The 25,435-nt window shown below is 43.7% G+C and overlaps 1 protein-coding gene across 1 annotated transcript in view; it reads left to right on the plus strand.

Annotated features, from left to right (window-relative positions):
* The window catches only part of PDGFRL (platelet derived growth factor receptor like), a 66,507-nt gene that overhangs the window by 38,126 nt on the left and 2,946 nt on the right, over positions 1-25,435 (plus strand). Inside the window, exons 3-5 of the mRNA XM_007961748.3 lie at positions 7,200-7,351; positions 14,060-14,353; positions 20,430-20,569. Coding sequence (XP_007959939.3) covers positions 7,200-7,351; positions 14,060-14,353; positions 20,430-20,569 — 586 coding nt within the window. The remainder of the gene's footprint in view (positions 1-7,199; positions 7,352-14,059; positions 14,354-20,429; positions 20,570-25,435) is intronic.

Here is a 25,435-nt window from a genome sequence, read left to right on the forward strand (position 1 = left end):
TAATAGATAGATTGATAGATGATAGAGGGATAGAGCTATTCCAGCCTAATTTCTGATACAAGAACATCTAATACAAGATAGATGATAGAGGGATAGATCTATTCCAGCCTAATTTCTGATACAGGGGCTTCATGAGGATCAAATAAGTCAAAATGGGTAAAGGGCTTACAGCCTTGCTTAGCACATGTTAAACACTGCTTAAGTTTCAGTTATTATTATTAGTTTCATCATTGCCATCTTGTGGGATTGAGAAAAAGGAGTGTCTCTTGGGTATCGCCAGTTATGAAGTAGATGCTTAATAACTGATGGGTGTCCCGTACTTATTTCCTTTAATTAATTACCGGATGGTTTAGTGTTGACTATATTCACTCTGAAGTCCTTTAGATTGACTATTTGTTTTCCTGAAATTGTCATGCATATTTCTTCTTTCCTTTTTAAAGAAACATAAACAGTAACAGTTTCAATATGTTTTACCCAGCTGTCTGTTTCCCAGGATCTGTACTCTGTTCATATGGCACATTTCCTGCATGTCGTGCAGCCATTCTTCTCTGACACATGCTGAGACGGAGACTTAGAGGAAGCACAGGCTCTATGTAAACACTTGAAACAGAGACAAGCAAATGCCGATGAGTCTTTATCGCTCTTGATTCTTGGCACAGGTCCTTGCGTGTGGTAGAGGCCTAACAATTTTTCACATGAATGTAGAATAAGGAGAATATTTATTTTGTACTTTGTAAACTTGTTTAGAGACAGGGTCTCCCTCTGTTGCCCAGGCTGGAGTGCAGTGGCACAATCCTAGCACACTGCAGCCTCCAGCTCCCAGGCTCAAGTGATCCTCCCACCTCAGCCTCCCAAGTAGCTGGGACTACAGGCAGGCATCATGACAACCAGCTAATTTTAAAATTTTTGTAGAGATGGGGGTCTCTCTGTTTCCAACAAAGGCAGCAGAGAGCGTCCAAAGCAGAAAATCTTTGTGTAGCTAGCCGAGGCGCCCTGGGAAAGTTGTTTAAACTGAGCTTCAAGTTCTTCTCTGGTGGCTCCAGCACTTCCCGTGTAGCCTTGGGAAAGTTACCTAACCTCTCCACCCTGTTTGTTCACCTGACGCATGGGGTTAATAATAGCACCTATCTCTCAGGGCTTCCTGAGGATCAAATAAGTCAAAATGGGTAAAGGGCTTACAGCATTGCTTAGCACATGTTAAACACTGCTTAAGTTTCAGTTATTATTATTAGTTTCATCATTGCCATCTCGTGGGGTTGAGAAAAAGTCGTGTCTCTTGGGTATCGCCAGTTATGAAGTAGATGCTTAATAACTGATGGGTGTCCCGTTCTTGTTTCCTTAAATTAATTACCGGATGGCTTAGTGTTGACTTAACAGAAAACAGTGTACCATTTCTACTATGGGATTTAACATTCTGAGCACAATTAACTGGATCTCTCGTGTTTTTGTTTGTGACGTGGGAGTGTGTGGTGTGTGCATGGCTCTATTTAGCAGATTTTGTAAGCTATATAAGGCCCCATCCCTCTGTCAAAATTGCTTCATTTCATTTCTGTGGGATGAAAATCCATGCCCTCTTCATTTATAAGCATTTGTAACTTGAGTCTGTGTGACACTAGTTTAGATGCTCTGCCACCCAATAGCTGAGTAACTTGGACAAGTTGCTTCTCTATGTTTCGGTGCCCTCATCAGTAAAAGGGGAAAAATAGTACCTCCAAGTTACTGTGGCTGTAAGAACCAGGGGGACCACAATGACAGTTTCTAAAATGTATTGAGTCTGGGCGTGGCGGCTCATGCCTGTAATCCCAGCACTTTGGGAGGCTGTGGTGGGAGATTGCTTGGGAATTTAAGACTAGCCTGGGCAACACAGCAAGACCCTGTCTCTACAAAAAAAATCTAAAACATTAGCCGGATGTGGTGGCACATGCCTGTAGTCCCAGCTACTCAGGAGGCCAAGGTGGGAGGCTCCCTTAAGCCCAGGAGTTTGAGGCTGTAGTGAGCAATGATTGCACCACTGTACTCAAAGCCTGGGCAACAGAGCAAGACCCTATCTCTAAATAAATAAATAAATAAATAAGTAAATAAGTAAGTAAGTAGGATGTATTGAGCACTTCTCTGTGGCAGATGCTGTTCTAAGTCCTGAACTTGTTTACAGAGCTTGGCACCATGCCTGCACTCAATAAGCATTCGCTCTCATTGTTGTTACTGCAAGTCTGAAGAGTAGGTGAAGCCAGATTGTGGAAGACGAGCTGTAGCTAAGGACTCTGAAGGTCACGGTGGAGCCGGGATTTGAATCTGGCCAGTAGGGTTCCAAAGTCCATGATTTTGTTTTATTATTGTGATTATTTATTATTTATTTATTTTTGAGACGGAGCCTTGCTCTGTCACCAGGCCGGAGTGCAGAGGCACAATCTCGGCTCACGGCAACCTCCACCTCCCAGGTTCAAGTGATTGTCCTGCCTCAGCCTCCCCAGTAGCTGCGACTATAGGCATGCACCACCGCGCCCAGCTAATTATTGTATTTTCAGTAGAGATGGGGTTGCACCATGTTGGCCAGGATGGTCTCGATCTCTTGACCTCATGATCCAGTCACCTTGGCCTCCCGAAGTGATGGGATTACAGGCATGAGCCACCGCGCCCGGCCCAAGTCCATGATTGTATGCCTTTGACCATGGTCTTCAGCCAACTTGTGGTCCAGAAAAACATCTCTTTGTTCTGCACAAACCTGCCTTTTTTCTTCTCTCTGGAGATCTCCTTCCCTCGGAATGTGTGTCCTTGATTTGTGCATGTTGACATCCGTCCTTTCTACCAAGACCCTTTAGGCCTAGAGGGTCTTGCTGGTTACTCTCCTCGGAGTTCTCATGACATGTTGTATCGGAGAACTCGAGAGCAGGGACCTCTCTAGACATCATTGCATCCCTCCTGTCCTCTCCAGCACCTGCCATTTATTTTGTACTCATTAAGTATGTATGGGTATAAGACCAATGAATCATTATCTTGTAACGCAGGGCTCACCCTCTGCCCTTGGCTTGCAGAGTCTTGGCGGGGGCGGACAGGTAATGAACCCCACTTCTATTACCTGGCCACTGCCCCAGGTAAGATGCACCGGTCACTGTATCTGAGGGCTGTCAGCTCCGTCCTCTACACCATCTCACGACTTAGACCACCCCCAGGAGAGAGCAGCCTGGGCTAAATGCAGGAAGCTTCAGGCCTCCACTGATGAGAGCAAGACTCTGTGTGTGTGAAGGCCGGGAGAGCGTGTTAGAAGACATACACACACGTATGCATACACAGGATCTTAACATTTGAACACATTCACTTTGAAACATGGACTTGGCCATCACTGAGATCTCTGTGGGTCAGGGCTAGAACTCCTAGTTTGGAAAGAAAAGGCCAGAGTCAAGCTGATGTGTTGGCATGTTCAGAGCTGCTTCCTGTTAATCTGAATTCTGCTTCTCTTAGAACACTTTTTTCCTGGCACTTGGTCATGACACCTTCTTTTTGCTCCACTTAAACTCCCCGTTCTCCACTTCCTCCATCCCTGGGGGCGGTGTTCAATGATTACACAGAAAGGAAGGGTCTTTGATGAAGTGTCTCTATACAGTGGCTCTGAAGGGCTCAAGGAATCCTTGTCTCCCTTTCATGACATGGACTCAGCCTCCAGAGGCCTTCGGTCACTTCCAAGCCCTTGCATAGCCTGCTGCCTGGACGATGAGATACCATTGGTAGAAATGGACATTCTAAATCCAGGCATTTGAACTGTAATCCTACTAAATAATTTGTTTCCTGTTTTATATCGTTTGCTTAGAAGAGGGGGTGGAAAAATGCAGAACTGTTTTCCAGTGCATTTCCTTCCTTCCACCCCCAAACCTACTAAAGATACAGCATGCTTGTTTGCATGCTGATGGTAGGGTTATTCCTAAGTGTTAATTTTTTACGTGCCTAATTACTTTCCCAGTACGAATGGCATCTAATACTTTCTAGCACTACAGTGCAAGCAAATGCTGGGCCCAGAGAAGATGCGTACTGAATTTATTGATTGCCTGCTGATTTTGTACCCTGATTCTGAGCTCTACAGGAACATGGCCAGATATTGTCTACGAGGGGAGACAACCGCCTCCATTTTCCCTTCCCTTTTCCACTTTTTTAATGTGCTGAAATCCAGCTTCATCCTTAAAACTAAAACTAGCATTGATTTTTTTAAACTTATTTATTTATTTTCTTATTATTTTTTTAAGACAGGGTTTTGCTCTGTTGTTTAGGCTGGAGTACAGTGGTGGGATCCTGGCTCACTGCAGCCTCAACCTCTTGGACTCAAGAGATCCTCCCACATCAGCCTCCTGAGTAGCTAGGACTACATGCACACTGCCATGTCTGGCTAATGTTTAATTTTTTGTAGATATGGGGTTTTACTATGTTGCCCAGGCTGGTTGTGAACTCCTGAGCTCAAACGATCCTCCTACCTCAGCCTCCCAAAGTGTTGGGATTATAGGCATGAACCACCGCACCTGACCCTTTTTTTTTTTTTTTTGGCTGTGCTAACTGTCCCCAATGCTGCATGTGTACTATTTGTCATGGCTATAGTAATATTCATGATTAGTACTACTCATCTGTAGTTAAGATATAATTGGGATAGTACAATGAACCAGGCATTGCATGAAGGGCTTTGTATATATTTTCTTATCTAATGAGTGGCATTCAGAACATACCTAATTGACTTAAGGAAGACTTGTTCACAAGTGGTTCACAAGCTGTGGGTTTCAGGGAAGCCATTTCTGCTGTCTCAGACTCAGTTTCCCCCTCTGCAAAATAGGGAGCTGGATGCCTGCCTCTCCAGGTTCTTTCCTTTTTCATCACTGATTTAACTCAATTCACTTGTGTTTAGGGAGTCCTTGCTGTGTACTCTGCACAGATTTGTTGCTTAGAGAATATAAAGCAAATACAGTTCAGTCCCTGTGTCAAAGCTTGTGCCATCTAGTGTAGTGACAGGAAGTCAGGGGTATCCAAGGGGTAGAGAAGAGGGAAGTCAATTATGTCAGGCAAAAGTGGGGAGATTCCTGAGAGTTGATGCTAATTAGAAGCTTCCTGAAGGAGGAGAGATTTCCGTTCAGGATAAAGGAGGCAGTTGATGGCGTGGGAGTACAGAAGCACCTCTTAGCAGAACTGGTGGACAAAACAAGCTATTCAGCAGTGAACCAGAACAGGGCTGCGTTCAGGACCAACTCACCTGACATTTTGCCCTATGCTAAATGTAAACTGGTCACCGTATCGATACTGCTGCAAGATAAACTGGAGAATCTCAACTACATCATAAAAGTATGTGGATCTCAGAAGAGTGAAGCATTTGGATATTTGAGATGAGTCCCCAGATTAAAACTGCTTATTTTGGCGCCCCCATATGCTGAGTCTCTCGGCCTCAGGGGAACCTCCAGTGTGGGGATGATAAATCTGATACATCTGGATTTCTGCCACAATATAATAGAATTAATTACCATTGAAACTGACTAATGCTTGTGTTTAATAATAAATATATATGCCCCTCTTCATTTCAGAAAGAAACTGAAGGGGGTTGCAAATATATTTGCGATGCAACAAGATAAGGAAGAAAAATAAGAGAAGAAATAATAGAGTAAGGTCAGAGGAAAAGTCCAAATGCCCAAAGGCTTTAAATACTTTATTAGAAGTGGGCTGCATGCATACTTGGGGCTCAGGATCTTATCAGCCAATGCATATTTTTCCTAAAAGAAAGTTTTTGGTTTTAACATGGTAATATAGTGTGTCTAAGATTCCAAGAGTTAATGCGGAGACTTACCTTTATCGATGAAAGGGATTTTGGGTATTGGATAATGCTGTGTGCTTTCATTCATGTTGACTGCTTAGAAACGAATTTATGAGACACAGACTGAAAGCAAAACACCAGCCCAAGGCTTTCTGGCTGAGCTTCTGAGGCTGCGTAGCTACTGCACCCAGGATTTTACTTAAGGAAACCGCAGGTCTGAGGACAATTACATTCTCCAAGAAGAGGAATTCTCTTCGACATTTATTATTTCCTTTGAGGAGAGGCTTTTCTCTCTGCTTCCCCCACACACCCATTTATCAGAAACATACTCTTTATTTTTTAGAGACAGGGTCTTGCTCTGTCACCCAGGCTGGAGTGCAGTGGTATGATCATGACTCGCTGGAATCTCAAATTTTTGTACTCAAGCCATCCTCCTGCCTTAGCATACCAAGTAGCTAGGACTACAGGAGTCAGCCATCATGCCAGGCTCATTGTTTAATTTTTGTAAAAATGGGGTCTTGCTATGTTGCCCAGGTTGGTTTCAAACTCCTGGCCTCAAGTTATCCTCCCATCTTGGCCTCTCAAAACACTGGGATTATAGCTGTGAACCACTGCCAAACACGTTGTTTTTTTCTTTCTCTTTTTTTTTTTTTTAAGTGGTGACACATCGGTTTATTAAAATATGTAGCAATGTATGGTGAAAATAATGTTCATATTTTATTTTCTTAAAACAGAATATTGCAGTTTTTAGTGATAGATTTTGTTTTTTAGGGTGGTTTTAAGTTTCAGAGAAATGGAGAAAAAGATACAGGGTGCCCATTTACCTCCTCCCCTCCTGCATACAGTTTTCCCATTATTAATTTCTTACATTAATGTGGTACATTTTTGACAACTGATGTACCAATATTGATACATCATCATTAGCTAGTCCATAGTTTAAGTTAGGGTTCACATCTTGTATTGCTCATTCTTTGAGTTTTGACAAGTGTATAATATTGCATTTTCACGATTAACATTTCTGTGTATTTTATCACTGCATAAAATCTGAAAAAAAGTAGTAAAATCCAGAAATATGGTTATGAATAAAATTTTTTGAATTGTTGCAAAAAATATTTACCTTGTTGTATCATACTGAAAAGCCGAACAATCCATCATATTGCTCAAATTGTTACAGAACGAACTGTAAAATGGAAAAATGTCATTTTTTTCCTGATTTCTTTTTTTTTTTCAGTTTTTTTTCATTATCATTTTTTATTATTATACTTTAAATTCTAGGGGTGTTTGACAAGCCAGACACATTCTTTGTGACATTGGAGAAAGACTGGGGCAAGTCTGCCCAGAGAACCGTGGAGCCAAGTGTGACAGCTGGAGGGCCTCAGCCCAGGTCTGACCTCCTTTGAGTTCATGTCTCTTTTATTCCTAGTGTCAAGCAGAATGAGCGCTACGGCCAGTTGACTCTGGTCAACTCCACCTCGGCGGACACGGGTGAATTCAGCTGCTGGGGGCAGCTCTGCAGCGGCTACATCTGCAGGAAGGATGAGACCAAAACAGGCTCCACCTACATCTTTTTTACAGGTAAAATACTTGGTGCATTCATGGAACTCTTCAAACTTCCGGACTTGGCTGAGAGCTGAAGGTTTCCCTACTGCATGCTGAATAGCAAATAATGACATCAGAGCACTTCTTGTTTTCCAGGCTCTGGGCTAAATGCTTTACATCAGTTATTTCACGTAAGTCTTACCATAACCCTTCAGGGCATATACTAATATTATTTCTTTTTTTTTTTTTTTTTTTTCAGATGGGAAAGTTGAGGTTAAATAAGTCCTTAAGGTCACACAGCAAGTAAGTGGTGGTAACAAGATTTCAACACAAACCGTTTGGTTCCAGGGTCTGTCCCTGCACTCGCCAATACAGTGACCACTAGACACATGTGGCTACTTAAATTTAAATGAAAATTAATCAAAATGAAATAAAATTCTAAACAGTTTCTCAGTGCACTTGCTAGGTTTCAAGTGCTCAACTGTGGCACGTAGCTAATGGCTATTATACTAGACAGCACAGAGAGAGAACATTCCCTTTATCACAGAAAGTTCTATTGGACAGTGCTGCTGTTGACTTTCATCACTGTGTTCTCAGAACCTATGACCATCTCCTCTCTGGAAACTCCATAAGATGCTTTGCTAAAGACCTCCTCCCATTTGTCATTTTTATTATTTTATTTTTTGATTTTTCCGTAGAAATGAGGTCTCACTGTGTTGCCCAGGCTGGTCTCAAACTCCTGAGCTCAAGCTATCCTCCTGCTTTGGTCTCCCAAAGTGCTGTAGTTACAGGCATGAACCACAGTGCTCAGCCCCATTTGTTCTTGGGAGTACTATGAGCTGGGATTTCAGAGGCAAGATTCCCAAAGATTGTGGCTCTTGTGTCTCCAGTCCCTGTCCCTAAGCCTCAGTGGACTGCCTGAAAATGTTCAAGTCAGAGTGGAGAACTCTGCAGTGCAAAGTATGTTTCTGGAAGGTGGAGCTTGCATTTTGAGAAACAGGTGTGCAGAATAACTGCTCAGCCTCTTTCTTCTGTAACGTTCTCTAAGTTCTGAAGTTTAGGGGATGAAGTTCTCCAACAAGGTTCAGAGGTCAGTAACAGCTTTCAGGAATCTTACAAATCCACCCCAGTCCTATTGTTGTCCAAGACATTTCAGGTGAAACCAGAATCCTTTCTTAGTGCCTGGCCAGGGACTTTCATGAGACTTCTCTATGTCCTGAATCCATCTACCTTTCAGACCTAGACCTAAATAGGCCTAGACGTAGACTTAGACCTATGACCCAAATGATGTTATGACCTGACCAGCAAAGAATGTTTTAGTACAATTTTATGTATTTGTCCTTTCCTGCCCAAATAACTCCCCTCTGGCAAGAAGATGTATTAGTAGGGTATGCTGCAGTTCTGGAAGCACATGTATATCATTTTGAAGGAGACTTTTTACTCCTTAGTTCAGCTAGATCTGAGTTTTTGTCTCATGCCAGGAAAACTTAGGCACATAGACACTTAAAAGAGTGAGTGGAGTAGAATTTAGTATGCGAAAGCTCTCAGCAAAAAGAGGGGTCCTGAAAGCAGGTTGCAGGTTGCCCTCTACACGGTTGAATACAAGGGCTTCTATGTTCCCCTGGTAGGACTGGGTTCCCTGTTTGTAAAAGGCGTGAATTCCTGGCGGCTCCACCCCATCCTTTCAGTGTACATGCAGGCCCTTAATCTGAGTCACTCCACGTTGATTTATTTCCCTTACTGCACGTGTGTTAAGGGATGGAATTTTTCAATAGGGGCATGTTTAGGCAACACTCCTGAGCACAAAGACCTTGGTAGGTCAGAGGTTCTCTAAGGACCCTCCCACATCTGCTTAGGAGATTTCTCTGCCTCCTGCCTCCATCAATTTCATTTCCACAACATCCCTGGGAAATAAGCAAAAGCTATTTTATTATCTCCAAAATACCAGAAGTACTAATGCTCATGCTGAGCCTCAATGTTCCAGGACTTGTAGTGGCACAATAAGGAGTGAAACCTTTTTTTCTGACCCAGGATCCAGTGTTTTTACTGCCTTGAACCTTTTCTAGGACAAGGTGAGAGATGGACTGATAGCCAGATTCTAGCTAGCATAACTGGTGTTGTCAGGAGAATTGCTAATAATTGTTCATAGGCACTCTCTTTGGATCTTCATTTTGGAACTCGCTACACAAGACTGTCTGTGTGCCCTTTGTGTTATATCATGCTGTGAAGCAACAGTGGAAAAGGCAGCTAATTAAGATGAATAAAAGTCTGTTATTCCAGACAACTACTGATTCCACATTTCAAGTTGCAGAAGGAAGATTCTTTGCCATAATTAGTACTGTTGTGTCTTCCCAAAGTATCAGCCGAGGTTTTGAACTGAAGGCTTAGCTTGGGCATAATGTTCTATTAATGTTATGGGGTCTTGGCCAACCATGGTGGCTCACACCTGTAATCCTAGCACTTTGGGAGGCCGAGGTGGGTGGATCACTTGAGGTCAGGAGTTCGAGACCATCCTGGCCAACATGGAGAGATGCCATCTCTACAAAAATACAAAAACTAGCTGGGCGTGGTAGTGCACACCTGTAGTCCCAGTTACTCAGGAGGCTGAGGCAGGAGAATCACCTGAATCTGGGAGGCGGTGGTTGCGGTGAGCCAAGATTGTGCCACTGCACTTCCAACATGGACGACAGAGCAAGACTTTGTCTCAAAAAAAAAAATTATGAAAAAAATTATGGGCTCACTTTGAGTTTTGGAGGCAGATCCTTTTTTTTTCTTTTTAATTTACTGAACTCCTTTTGGGAACCAAAGAAAGGCTAAAATATATTTATTCCAACTATCAAGAAACTTTGATCAAAAAGGGAGGTGACCTAATGAGTTTTTTGTTCTTATTTCTCTCTCTTTTTTTTTTTTCTTATTTCTCAACACTAAGGTAGGAGTCCAGTTGGATTTTCACTGTAGGGTTTATCAGTTTGTCTTTTCAAGCATGAGTGGGTTTGAAAAATCAAGATGGGCAGTTACAGAAGCTGAGGTTCCCACTGCTGGCTCAGGATTCTTTCAGAACATATGTTTCCTGGCTACCCATGTGGAGAAGCGTCTGTCATTCATTATGTTTGTATGTTTCCTAGAGTTTGATTGAAGCTTCTTTTGGGGGACTGACTGTTGTTAGTGTGCCATCTGTGATAAACAATTGCCATATATATTTCCTCTTTCGTCTTTATCCAGGAGGCTCTTGGAAGGTTTTTCTCCCTTCTCTCTCACTTTTTATTGGAGTATAACATATGTAAAGAAAAACATTCAAATTCTCAGTATACAGCTCAATAAATTGTCGTCAACCAAACAGGCACATGTAACTCCCACCCCGGTCAAGGATGAGAACATTACCAGCGGCAGGGCTTTCTCATCGTGAAAGGCTGGGGCTCTCATTTTTATATGTAGGAAAACTACATTAATAAGTACTTTCCTGGCTGGGCACAGTGGCTCATGTTTGTAATCCCCCAGCACTTTGGGAAGCTGAGGGAGGTGGATCACTTGAGGTCAGGAGTTTGAGACCAGCCTGATCCACATGGTGAAACCCTATCTCGACTGAAAATACAAAAATTAGCTGGATATGGTGGCACACGCCTGTAGTTTCAGCTACTCAGGAGGCTGAGGCACAAGAATCGCTTATACCCAGGAGGCAGTGAGCCAAAGTTACAGTGAGCCGAGATTGCACCACTACACTCCAGCCTGGGTGATGGAGGGAGACTGCCTCAAAAAAAAGACTCTTCTAAATACTGAATTTGCTATAATTTGGATTTAGTGTATAGTTTGTTAACTTCACTTTTTTTATTTTTATTTTTTTGTGAGACTCTGTCTCAGCTCGCTGCAACCTCCGACTCTCCCGGTTCAAGCGATACTCCTGCCTCAGCCTCCCAAGGAACTGGGATTACAGGCACGTGCCACCACACCCAGCTAATTTTTGTATTTTTAGTAGAGACGGAGTTTCACCATGTTGTCCAGGAGGGTCTCAATCTCCTGACCTCATGATCCACCCACCTTGGCCTCCCAAAGTGCTGAGATTACAAGTGTGAGCCACCACGCCTGGCCAATTTTTTTTTTTAAATGTAAAGTCCCATGTGCTTCGTTTTCTTTAAGTAATAAATTTGTCATCTAGATTAGTGAACAAATACATTTGCAGGGGACATGTAATCTATAATTATTAAAATTAACTTCAACATTTTTGGTTGTTGATGGAAGCTACAAACTGCAAATATATTTTTTAAAGCAACTGGTGTGGTCACTTATTTCAAAGTATGTATTATAGTATAAGAAGTAAGGCTGGGCACATTGGCTCACCCCTGTAATCTCAGCACTTTGGGAGGCCAAGGCAGGAGGATTGCTTGAGTTCAGCAGTTTGAGACCAGCCTGGGCAACATAGTGAGACCCTGACTCTACAAAAACTAAACAATAAAAAATTAGGCATGGTGGCACATGCCTGTAGTCCCAGCTACTCAAGAGGCTGAGGTGGGAGGATCACTTGAGCCCTGGATGTTGAAACTGCAGTAAGTCATGATTGTGTCACTGCACTCCAGCCTGGGCAACAGAGTGAGACCCTGTCTCAAAAAAAAAAAAAAAAAAAAAAAAAAGGATGATATTTTTATGTTCTTAAATTTACATGGTTCACTTATTCAACTAACGACTTTGCTTATTGATTCAGATTATTCTACACACTCTTAAAACAAAAGTTGCCTCTAAATCTTGCAATCATGCAATCCTAAAGTGTTACTGCTAAGAAAACATCTTTAATATTATCCACTCCAGATTCTTCTCTTGACAATGTAGACACTGAAGCATGAGGAAATTAAGTAATGCCTCCAAGGCCATCTAGATGGACTGTGTGAACACATGAACATTGGGCACAACTTTGACAGAGGTGCTCGTTACCTAAGCCTGAAAGCCAATTTCTCATAAAGTAGCACGGATCTCCCAGCCTGATGGAAACCCATGTAAAACACGGAGACTCTCTGAGCCATGATATGCTCTTCCCTCGTCTTAAGAGCCAAGAGGAAGGATCTCCATGTTAGTGAACTTGGTACTTATAGCTCAAGAACTCTTGGCTCATGAACCGTTCGGTGATGTGTCCAGGAATTCTGCCCCCAACCTAAAACACCATCTAACTCTGACACAAAGAAGGCAAGTTGGGGAGAAAGGCAAGAAAAATTATTTATTTCAGGAACATTGTGGGGAAAACACAAGAAAGGATGTAATACGTATTAGGGTATCACTAGCTCCAAATATTTCCCTTTGCAATTACTATAATATTCCCTCACAGAATGATCCAGAAAAACAAAGGATTTAATGTACCATTCCAAAAAAGAAAAGCCACCAGCACCAACAAAAATTACCCCCAAAAGCCCAGTCCAGAGTTTCTTGCCTGTCCTAAGGACAGAGTCAGTCCACATTTCTCCCATTTCGGTAAGATAAACATGCCATCATCTGAGCTTAAAGAACCAGGCAGAGTAATTTCAGAGGAAATGAGGGGATGTAAGAGACTGGTTGAAGATTCCTAGCCAGGTGCTGGCCAAGCCGAGAGCAGACCTGAGACTGATGGGTTCCTCCTTCAAACCGACAACATTCCCCTCCACTAACTTTGGCAGGCACCAGGTCCTCTGGGCTGTGTGGGGAGCTCTGATGTGCTGGGAAATGCTTCCTGGCTGGCAGTTACTGACCATGGCCGTGGGGTTGATTTCTCCACACACAAGCAGCAGATGGCTTCAAGGTTTTACAATTGCTAAGGGTTTAAAACTTACAATCATAAAATCACATTAATAAGTGCTTTCCTAAATACTGAATTTGCTGTAATTTGGATGTAGTTTACAGCTTATTAACTTGATTTTTTCTGGAAATCTAAAATCCAATGGGCTTAGTCTTCTTTAAGAAATATGTGTGTCATCTACATGAGTGGATATAAATACATTTGCAGGGGACATATGTAATCTATCATTATTAAAATGAACTTTAGCACATTTTTTTCTTGATGGAAGCTACTGATTGCAATTTTTTTTTTTTTTTTTTTTTTTTTTGAGACACAATCTTACTTTGTTGCCCAGGCTAGAGTACAGTAGCATGATCTCGGCTAACTGCAACCTCTGCCACCTCCTGGGTTCAAGCAATTCTCATGCCTCAGCCTCCCATGTACCTGGGACTACAGGCACATGCCACCACACTCAGCTAATTTTTTTTTTTTTTTTTGTATTTCTAGTAGAGATGGGGTTTCACCATGTTGCCCAGGCTGGTCTCGAACTCCTGAGCTCAGGCGATCCACCCGCCTCAGCCTCCCAAAGTGCTAGGATTACAGGCATGAGCCACCACGCCTGGCCAGATTGCAAATATATTTTTAAAGCAAGTAGTGTCGTCACTTACTTCAAAGTATGTATTAAAGTATAAGAAGTAAGGCTGGGCCTGTTAAACCTTAACTTGTTAAAGGTTAATTTATTAAATCTTAACTTAAATCTTGTTCCTTGCTGCTTCATGGCTGTGATCCGTGGGCCTCATTTGGGCTTGAACTGATACCTTTTCTGTTTTCTTTAAGGAGACCGGAAGGAAAATCATTCTTCCAAAAAATGAAAAGCATTAAAATAAAAAAAGAAACCCCAGCTTTTGCTACTCCTAAGGATTCAGTATTTGGAGGATGTTGCCAGAATCCCTAAGGGTGCTTTTACTTTGCTTCTCTGGAGTGAATAAGCCTGTGTCTTCCCTTTGCAGAGAAAGGAGAACTCTTTGTGCCTTCTCCCAGCTACTTCGATGTTGTCTACTTGAACCCGGACAGACAGGCTGTGGTTCCTTGTCGGGTGACCGTGCTGTCGGCCAAAGTCACGCTCCACAGGGAATTCCCAGCCAAGGAGATCCCAGCCAATGGAACGGACATTGTTTATGACATGAAGCGGGGCTTTGTGTATCTGCAACCTCATTCCGAGCACCAGGGCGTGGTTTACTGCAGGGCGGAGGCCGGGGGCAGATCTCAGATCTCCATCAAGTACCAGCTGCTCTACGTGGCAGGTAAGCCCGGCCACCCCTGTCTAGATTCTAGTCACTCCGCTGGTCAGTTTCAGGTACTGCTGTTCCCTGCCTGCAGATGGAATAAGGAAGCACCATGGGTGCCTTTTGTTACATTATTGTTGGGTTTAGGTTTTTTTTTTTTTCCTTTTTTCCTCAAACAGTGTCCCTTTTTGCTGACCAGGTTGGAATGCAGTGGCACAACCATTTTCTTACTGCAGCATTAAAGCCCTGGGCTCAAGTGGTCCTCCCTTCTTAGCCTCCTGAGTAGCTGGAACCACAGGCATGCACCACCATGCCCTGCTGATTTTTTTTTGTCTCATACAGAAGAGGTCTCCCTACCTTGCCTGGGCTGGTCTCAAACTCCTGAGCTTAAACAGTCCTTCAATCTCAGCTTCCCAGAGTGCCGAGATTCCAGGTGTGAGCCACTATGCTCGGCCCACTTACGCTGTTTTTAGAGGCTTCCCTTCTGCCCCACCACTTCTAGGATGTTCTCCTTCCTTGCTATGACTCTGACCGAAAACCCCTCTTCCCCCTTCCAGTGAAATCCTTCCATCGTTCACTCTGGTGCTGCCTCTCTGTTTGATGAGCAGGTCTTCTAAGTCCTCAAACTCCTTTAGAGCATCCTCCCAGCCTCTTGGTCTTAACCCGAATCTGCTGTCTCCTAAGGACACCGTTCGCTCCCACCTCGAGGCTGGCATCCTTGTACCCATTCCCACCTCCCAACCCTCATTCTCTGCCCTTCTGTTGGGAACCTCTGCTCTTTGGGGGCTCCACCAGCATTCTCGTTTCCTTTCCTGTCACTCCCCTGAGTGCATCGAACATTTTGGCACTTGGTTCATGGTCCTGCTTGTCGCTCCATTTTTAGGGTGACTTTGATATCGACTTGGAACCCACTGGTCAGGTTCATGGACCCGTCATCTCCACCTCGGATATTCCCACCCTCATCACCATGTGAACATGTCAACCACAACCGCTGTGACAGCGATCACCGGGGCTGACCCCAGCTCCAGTGACACAGGCTTGTACTTTCCCAGGATTCTGTGTTTAATGACTCCCTCAACCGCAATCCTCACCTGCACCCCCTGTTCCCCAGGGCTTTCTGCCTTCCCCACCCACGAGGCTTAGATCCTGGCTCCCAGCACATCTCTACTCGCTAGCCACGCCCTGCACGCCCTCATCTCTGTACTCCCCTCTCCTGTCCAGGAAAGAACCATCCTGGATGAACACAGCTAACCTTCTCCTCGTACCTGTACCCAGAGTTAAGAGCTGTTGGGACACTCCCATGGGTGGGTAGAGGGCATAGCCACGAATTCCCCATCTCTTGTCCACCCTGCCTGGTGTCCTCTGCGTTTTGTTCCGTCTTTCTTCTGCTTTCCCCAATGTGCACAGAACACTTGGAGTCCTCAAATTCCCACCTCATTCTCTTCCAACTGGCCTTACTCCCTTTCTCTTGACAGATCTGAAACATGATCAGTCTCCCAGTTAAAATTGGAACTACTTTTAATGTGGCCATTTTAGTGAGGAGTTTCATTTCAGGGCGTTTATACATGAAATACGTTTTTCCCTGGTAACTGCCAGCCATTCCACTGTGTTGAATCCCCCTTTTCCTGAGGGTAGGGAGATGTGTTAGTCGTGTCAAGTTTCCCTTTGACGTCCAGGAGGCTCGCTGGGTGAGTAAGACAGCCTCATTCTGGCTTCTAAGGCCGTTTGTTTAAAATCTTCAGTCCTGACAACTGATCCAAGCCTGCTTTCTGCTCTTCCTTCCACATGCAGGCTCCATGCTGAGTCCAGCAGCTCTGAGCCAGAGGCCACAGTCCCCTCCACTCCCCTCCCCTCCCTGCTGGGACACCAGGTTAGGGGAAGTAAGAGGCAGAGGTCAGAGCCCAAGAGCTGGCTGCCCCTGGTAATAAATGCTGACCTGGCTTGCTGTCTGTGAGCCTGATGGGACCAGATAGTGACTCCAGTGCTTTGTCACAGGTGATAGGGACTCGCCTGTCACAAGCCCCTTTGGTGTCCTAGGCCCTGTCCCATGCAGCCTCGCCTCCTCCTGGACCCTCAGCTGGAGGCTGCCTCTGCTTGTATGAACTTCTTTGCTGCTAGGTGCAGCATGACTGAGAGAGCCTGGAGTCCTGGCATCTCTGTGTTCATCTGATCAGCTGACTCCAGAGCAGGTGGCCACCAGGACATACTGTGGAGACACAGTCTGGGCCCTCTTTCCTTCTGGAAGTCCCCCACCCTGCCATCTTGTCCTGGGCTCTTTTGCCCCGGGCTGATGGCATAGGGGCAGGCTAGGAGCAGTTCTGTTGCAGAAGGCCACGGCACCCCCGCCTTCCTTGACAAGCAGTTCTCTGAGGCCCCTCCCTCACCTTTCTGGAGTGAAGCAGCCCCTTGCCAGCTTTGCAAGGGAGGAAGGGAAATCGTTTCTCTTTAGGCACTGTAGTCCCTCACAGGTGACTTTAGTCTCTCCAAGAACTCTCACCTTGACCAGGGGCAAGTGGTGTGTGTGGGCAGGGTCCGTCCCCTGCAGTGGAGCTTCTCAGGCAGCCCTGTCGGGGGATCAGTAGCCCCAAGAGTGAGCTGCTCTCTGAAGTTAAAATCTGGGCTCTGTCATGCCTCGTGTTCTCAGCCATGGTGCTTATTCAGCAGGCCATGCCCCTCACGCCCTGTTACCAAATCCCTCTGACGGCCCTGCTTCACCTCCCCGCGTGCTGTGCTGAGCCTACTAGAGCCAAGTCCCTGAATGAAAGAGCTCTCCATGTCCCATTTCCACTTCCTTTCCTCCCACACACTCCTCTGCCCACTCCCATCTGGCCTTCTCCCTTGACTTCTACCGAAATGGCTGTTGCCAAGGTACTCTGGGACCCCCATGCCGTTAAAATCTGTCCCCGTCCCACTGGATTCCGCCTCCCCTGCATGGAACGGCCTCTGCCTGGCTCCATTTTTTCCAGCTTCCGCCACCTCCCCTAGAGCTTTCTCACTCTTCTTGGTCAGCTCGTAGCAATCTATCAACTCTGAAATGCTGGTGCTCCCCCAGTCACCCTTCTTTCCTACTCCTTGTTCTCTCCCTGAGCCTGCTTCACATGTGTACACTGGGAACTCCCAAGTGGGTGGAAGTGGCCAGATCTGGAAGCACCAGATCCACGTGTCCGCGGTCCATCTCGAGCGTGCACTGAGATGCTTCGGGACCCTCCATCCTCTGTGTGCCATCCCTGGACTCAGCGCCATCCTCCCTGGACTGGTTCTTCCTCCTCCTCTGCTTTCGTGACGGGACTACCTTCATCCAGGGGACAGGCCTGTGGCTGGAAGTCAAGCTCATCTCCCTTCTCCTCCCAATACTTTGTACTTCTTTCATTAAATCACTTTCAAATCTTACCGTTTCTCTCCATCCTCACTGCAAAAAAGGGATCAAGCTAGCATTGTCTCTGCCCTGGTCTTACGTGAATACCTTCTCATCTATCTCCCCTATGTCCACCTTTTCTTTCTCCACTCTGTTTTCCACACTGCAGTTGCTTTTTTTTTTTAAAGACAAAATCTAGCTCTGTTGCCCAGACTGGAGTGCAATGGTATGATCTCAGCTCACTGCAACCTCTACCACCTGGGCTCAGGCGATTCTCCTGTCTCACCCTCAGTATCTGGGATTATAGGCATGCGCCAGCACGCCCAGCTAATTTTGTATTTTTAATTGAGATGGGGTTTCACCATGTTGGCCAGGCTGGTCTCAAACTCCTGACCTCAGGTGATCTGCTCACCTTGGCCTCCCAAAGTGGTGGGATTACAGGAGTGAGCCACTGCGCCTGACCCCTGATTTTAATTAAACTATTCAGTAGGTTCCCACTTCTCCCAGAACCAAAGTCCAAATCCTCTGTGTGGCCTGAATGGCCTGGCATGGACTCACCTCTGTCCTCCTCCCCATCCAGGTCTCACTCCTCCCTCCTCTTCACTCCCCAGCCCTCCTCACTCTGCCACCACCTCTCACCCAGGGCCACGCCCATGAGCATTCCCAGCCTGCTGGTGCCTCCCTGCTTCTCCTGTCCATGTCTTTGAAGCTCAGTCTTGAGATTGTAGTTCAAACAGTACTTCCTCAAGGAAACCCTTCCTGGCTCTCAGACTGTTCTATTCTGGCCTTTTGGAGTACACTGGGCTTCTGCTTCATAGCTTTTAACACAGCATTTTAAACTAAGCATATAATGACTCACTCAGTGTCTGGCCCGTCTGCTAGAATACAGGTTCCAGGGGCTCAGAGATCAGGTCCATCTCCCTCCCTGGTCTAGGCCCACCTGCTAGCGCACAACCTCGCTCAAGGCTACCATCAAAATTGCTCATTGACACACCTGTAATCCCAGCACTATGGGAGGCCAGGGCATGAGGATTGCTTGAGGCTATGAGTTGGAGATCAGCCTGGGCAACATAGACCAAAAAACTTGAAAAATTAGCCAGGTGCAGTGGCTCATACCTGTAATCCTACCTACTCAGAAGGCTAAAATGGGAGGATGGCTTGAGTTTTCCTCCAGGATGCAGGAGTTCGAGGCTGCAGAGAGCTAAGGTTGCACCACTGTTGGCAGGTTCCTGTACTCCCAGCTACTTGGGAGGCTGAGGCAGGAGAATGGTGTGAACCTGGGAGGCAGAGCTTGCAGTGAGCTGAGATCACGCCACTGCACTCCAGCCTGGGTGACAGACCCCGTTTCTTTCTTTCTTTCTTTCTTTTTTTTAATTATTATTATACTTTAAGTTCTAGGGTACATGTGCACAACGTGCAGGTTTGTTACATATGTATACATGTGCCATGTTGGTGTGCTGCACCTATTAACTCGTCATTTACATTAGGTATGTCTCCTAATGCTATCCCTCCCCACCCCCCACCCCACGACAGGCCCTGGTGTGTGATGTTCCCCACCCTGTGTCCAAGTGTTCTCATTGTTCAACTCCCACCTATGAGTGAAAACATGCGGTGTTTGGTTTTCTGTCCTTGCGATAGTTTGCTGAGAATGATGGTTTCCAGCTTCATCTACGTCCCTACAAAGGACATGAACTCATCCTTTTTTATGGCTGCATAGTATTCCATGGTGTATATGTGCCACATTTTCTTTAACCTGTCTGTCATTGATGGACATTTGGGTTGGTTCCAAGTCTTTGCTATTGTGAATAGTGCCACAATAAACATATGTGTGCATGTGTCTTTATAGTAGCATGATTTATAATCCTTTCGGTATATACCCAGTAATGGGATGGCTGGGTCAAAGAGTATTTCAGTTCTAGATCCTTGAGGAATCGCCACACTGTCTTCCACAATGGTTGAACTAGTTTACAGTCCCACCAACAGTGTAAAAGTGTTCCGATTTCTCTACATCCTCTCCAGTACCTGTTGTTTCCTGACTGTTTAATGATCGCCATTCTAAATGGTGTGAGATGGTATCTCATTGTGGTTTTGATTGCATTTCTCTGATGGCCAGTGATGATGAGCATTTGTTCATGTGTCTGTTTGCTGCATAAATGTCTTCTTTTGGGAAGTGCAGAGACACCATTTCTAAATAAATAGACAGCTTATTGAGTGAATTCCCCATAAATGAAGAAATTTGTTTCTGAAACACGATGAGGCAAAGGCACTGTAAACCCAGGTAGCAGTTGTGCCCAAACATCTTTCACATCTGTATATTTATATTTTCTCCTCCTTTTCTGCGGATAGACAGTCACACACTTATCTGCTCCCTTCCACCCCTGTGGACGCCACCACCCAGTACTTCCTACCTGCTTCTTCCCTAAGGACTTGTTCCCCCTCAGCTCTTTATCCTCTTCACATGACCCCTGATGGACCTCTGAGCCTCCTCACCTAATCATAGGTTTGGAGGCTGTCCTGGGAGTCATGGTGCCAATCCCCTTCCAGACCACTAAGGTCAACAGGTAAAGGTGGCTTCAAAGGAAGCCCCAAGTGGTGGGCTCACACTGTCTTGGCGCTGGACGGGAAGTTGTGAGAAAGGCCAAAAAGTCCATCTGTCTCCATAGAAAAGAATGCATGTGTAGGTTTGTTTTTGAGGCTACGCTCAGGGTCTCATTCTCCCTGTCCCCTGCTTGCTTCCAGTTCCCAGTGGCCCTCCCTCAACAACCATCTTGGCCTCTTCAAACAAAGTGAAAAGTGGGGATGACGTCAGTGTGCTCTGCACTGTCCTAGGGGAGCCCGACGTGGAGGTGGAGTTCACGTGGATCTTCCCAGGGCAGAAGGTAAGTGCCATACTCAGCACCTGCATCTCAGCACTGCATCTCAGCCAGCCATTTTCATTCACAGCTTTGTCCCCACCCAGTGCTACATGCCATAGCTTAAGAAGTGCAAGAAACATGTGGGACTTTGTTGGGGGCCAAGGCTTGTTTGTTTTCTTTGAAGATATTTCAGTATATTTTAAAATGTTTTTTTTTAAGGACAGGAAATGAGAGATTTGAGTTTCATTAGTCAATTTGCTCAGTGTACCCTCTTCATATGCAGGGTTTTTTTTTTAAAAACCCTTAACTAAGAAGGGACAGTAATGCTCATTGCAGTGCCGTTCACAATACCAAAGACATGGAATCAACCTAAATGCCCTTCAGTGGTACACTGGATAAAGAAAACGTAGTACATATACACCACAGAATACTATGCAGCCATGAAAAAGAATGAGATCGTGTCCTTTGCAGGAACACGAATGGAGCTGGAGGCCATTATCCTTAGCAAACTAACACAGAGACAGAAAAACAAATACTTCATGTTCTCACTTATAAGTGGGAGCTAAATGACGAGAATACATGGACAAGAAGGGAACAACACACACTGGGGCCTACCTGGGGGTAAAGGGTGGGAGGAGAGAGAGGATCAGGTAAAATAACTAAGGGATACTAGGCTGAATATTAATACCTGGGTGAGAAAATGATCTTTCATTTCATGACATGAGTTTACCTCTATAACAAACTTGTACATATACCCCTGAACCTAAATAAAAGTTTTTTAAAAAATAAAAGGACACTGGGAGGAAAGGGAAATGAAGGATCTCACTCTTTTCTCCTGCCCCCACCTCAATCTTCAGTCCCATCTTCTGGGTCAACTAGAATCTAACCTCCTCCTGGGGTCCTTCAGAGTGTTCTCTTTGCTTTTAATATGTTTTGTCATGTTTTTATTTCAGTAGGTTTTTGAGAACAGTAGGTGTTGGGTTACATGAATAAGTTCTTTAGATGATTTCTGAGATTTTGGTGTATCCATCACCTGAGCAGTGTACACTATACCCAATGTATGGGCTTTTATTTCTCACCCTCCTTCCCACCCTTTCCCCCAAGTCCCCAAAGTTAATTGTGTCATTCTTATGTCTTTGCATCCTCATAGCTTAGCTCACATTTAACAGTGAGGACATACCATATTTGGTTTTCCATTTGTGAGTTACTTAAAATAGAATGATGGTCTCCAATTCCATCCAGGTTGCTGCAAATGCCATTATTTCATTCCTTTTTATGGCACAGTAGTATTCCATGGTATATATACTACATTTTCTTTATCCACTCATTCATTGATGGGCATTTGAGCTGGTTCCATTTTTTGCACTTGTGAATTGTACTGCTATAAACGTGTGTACAAGTGACTTTTTCATATAATGACTTCTTTTCCTCTGGGTAGGTACCCAGTAATGAGATTGCTGGATCAAATAGTTCTTTAAGGAATCTCCACAGTTTTCCATAGTGGTTGTACCAGTTTACATTCCCACCAGCAGTGTAAGAGTGTTCCCTTTTCACCACATCCATGCCAACATCTGCTGTTTTTTTATTTTTAAATTATGGCCATTCTTGCAGGAGTAAGGTGGTATCACATTGTAGTTTTGATTTGCATTTCCTTAATCATTAGTGATCTTGAGCAGTTTTTCATATGTTTGTTGGACTTTGGTATATCTTTTGAGAATTGTCTATTTATGTCCTTAGCCCAATTTTTGATGGGATTATTATTTTCTTGCTGGTTTGTTTGAGTTCCTTGTAGATTCTGGGTGTTAGTCCTTTGTCAGATGTATAGAGTGCAAAAATTTTATCCCACTCTATGGGTTGTCTGTTTATCATGCTGATTATTTCTTTTGCTGTGCAGAAGCTTTTTAGTTTAATTAAGCCCCATCTGTCTTTGGTTTTGTTGCATTTGCTTTTTGGTTCTTGGTCATGAACTCTTTGCGTAAGCTAATGTCTAGAAAGGTTTTTCCAATGCTATCTTCTAGAATTTTTATGGTTTCAGGTCTTAGATTTAAGTATTTGATCCATCTTGAGTTGATTTGTGTATAAGGTGAAAGATAAGGATTCAGTTTTATTCATCTACATTTGGCTTGCCAATTATCCCAGCAGCATTTGTTGAATAGGGTGTCCTTTCCCCATTTTATGTTTTCGTTTGCTTTGTCAGAGATCAATTGTAAGTATTTGGGTTTATTTTTGGGTTCTCTATTCTGTTCCACTGGTCTGTGTGCTATTTTTATACCAGTACCATGCTGTTTGGGTGACTATGGCCTTATGGTTTGAAGTCAGGTAATGTGATGCTTCTAGATTTATTCTTTTCGCTTAGTCTTGTTTTGGCTATGCGGACTCTTTTTTGGTTCCGTATGAATTTTAGGATAAAATATAAAATAAAAAATAATTTTATTGTTTTTTCTAGTTCAGTGAAGAATGGCGGTGGTATTTTGGTGGGAATTGCATTAAATTTGTAGATTGCTTTTGGCAGTATGGTCATTTTCACAATATTGATTCTACCCATCCATGGCATGCGATGTGTTTCCACTTGTGTCATCCATGATTTCTTTCAGCAGTGTTTTGTAGTTTTCCTTGTAGAGGTCTTTCACCTCCTTGGTTAGGTGTATTCCTGAGTTGTTTTTTGTTTTTTTGCAGCTATTATAGAAGGGGTTGAGTTATTGATTTGATTCTAAGCTTGGTCGTTGTTGGTGGATAGCAGAGCTACTGATTTGTTTACATTAATTTTGTATCCTGAAACTTTGCTAAATTCATTTATCAGTTCTAGCAGCTTTTTGGAGGAGTCCTTAGGGTTTTCTAGGTATATGATTATATCATCAGCAAACAGTGACAGTTTGACTCCTCTTTATCGATTTGGATGCCTTTATTTCTTTTTCTTGTCTGATTGCTCTGGCTAGGACTTCCAGTACTATGTTAAATAAAAGTGGGCATCCTTGTCTTGCTGCAGTTCTCAGGGGAAATGCTTTCAAGTTTTTTCCATTCAGTATAGATGGTTTTCATTACCTTAAGGTATGTCCCTTCTATGCCGATTTTGCTGAGGGTTTAATCATAAAGGGATGCTGGATTTTGTCAAGTGCTTTTTCCATGTCTGTTGAGATGATCATGTGATTTTTTGTTTTTAATTCTCTGTGGTGTATCACATTAATGACTTGTGTATGTTAAACCACTCTAGTATGAAACCCATTTGATCATGGTGGACTATCTTTTTGATATGCTGTTGGATTTGGTTAGCTAGTATTTTGTTATGGATTTTTGCATCTATATTCATCAAACATGTTGGTCTATAGTTTTCTCTTTTTTGTTATGTCCTTTCCTGGTTTTGGTATTAGGGTGATACTGGCTTCACAGAATGATTTAGGGAGGATTCCTTCTTTCTCTATCTTGTGAAATAGTGTTGATAGAATTGATACCAGTTCTTTGAATGTCTGATAGAATTCATTTGTGAATCCATCTGTACACATATATATGTACATGTGTGTATATGTGTGTGTGTGTGTATATATATATGATTGTGATATTTTCCTGTTGGACAAGTCCTTTTATCACTACATAATGTCCCTCTTTGTCTTTTTAAACTTCTGTTTCTTTAAAGTTTGTTCTGTCTGATATAAGAACAGCTACTCCTCTATAAGACAGGCCTTCACCTGTAATCCCAGCTGCTCAGGAGGCTGAGGCACAAGAATCGCTTGAACCTGGGAGGTGGAGGTTGCAGTGAGCCAAGATTGCACCGTTGCACTCCAGCCTGGGCAACAGAGTGAGACTCTGTCTCAAAAAGACAAAACAAACAAAAAGAATAACTACTTCTGCTTACTTTGGTGTCCCTTTTCATGGAATACCTTTTTCCACCCCTTTACGATAGATTTATATGAGTCCTATTTGTTAGGTGAGTCTCTTCAGAACAGCAGATACTTGGCTGGTGACTTCTTACCCATTCTGCCATTCTCTATCTTTTAAGTGGAGCATTTAGGTCATTTACATTCAACATTAGTATTGAGATGTGAGGTACTATTGTATTCATTGTGCTATTTGTTGCCTGAATACGCTTTTTTTTTTTTTTTTAATTGTGCTTTTGTTTTATAGGTCCTGTGAGATTTATGCTTTAAGGAGGTTCTCTTTTGGTGTATTTCAAGGGTTTGTTTCAATATTTAGAGCTCCTTTTAGCAGTTCCTGTAGTGCCAGGTTGGTAGTGGTGAATTCTCTCAGCATTTGTTTGTCTGAAAAAGACTATATCTCTCCTTGATTTATGAACCTTAGTTTCACTGGACACAAAATTCTTGGCTGATAATTCTTTTGTTTAAGGAGGCTGAAGGTAGGGCCTCAATTTCTTCTAGCTTGTAGGGTTTCTGCTGAGGAATCTGCTGTTAATCTGGTATGTTTTCCTTTATAGGTTACCTGGTGCTTTTGCCTTACAGCTCTTAAGATTCTTTCCTTTGTCTTGACTTTTGATAACCTGATGACTATGTGCCTAGGATGATCTTTCTGTGGTGAATTTCCCAGGTGTTCTTTGAGCTTCTTGTATTCAGATGTCTAGCTCTCTAGCAAGGCTAGGGAAGTTTTCTTTGTTTATTCCCTCAAATATGTCTTCCAAACTTTTAGATTTCTCTTCTTCAGGAACACCAATTATTCTTAGGTTTGGTTGTTTAATATAATCCCAAGCTTCTTGGAGGCTTTGTTCATTCTTTTAAATTCTTTTTTCTTTGTCTTTGTTTGATTGGGTTAATTCAAAAATCTGATGTTCGAGTTCTGAAATTCTTTCTTCTGCTTGTTCACTTCTATTGCTGAGACTTTCCAGTGTATTTTGCATTTCTCTAAGTGTGTCCTTCATTTCCAGAAATTTCTGTTTTTGCTATC

This window comes from Chlorocebus sabaeus, chromosome 8, assembly GCF_047675955.1.
Source record: "Chlorocebus sabaeus isolate Y175 chromosome 8, mChlSab1.0.hap1, whole genome shotgun sequence".
NCBI classification, from domain to species: domain Eukaryota; kingdom Metazoa; phylum Chordata; class Mammalia; order Primates; family Cercopithecidae; genus Chlorocebus; species Chlorocebus sabaeus.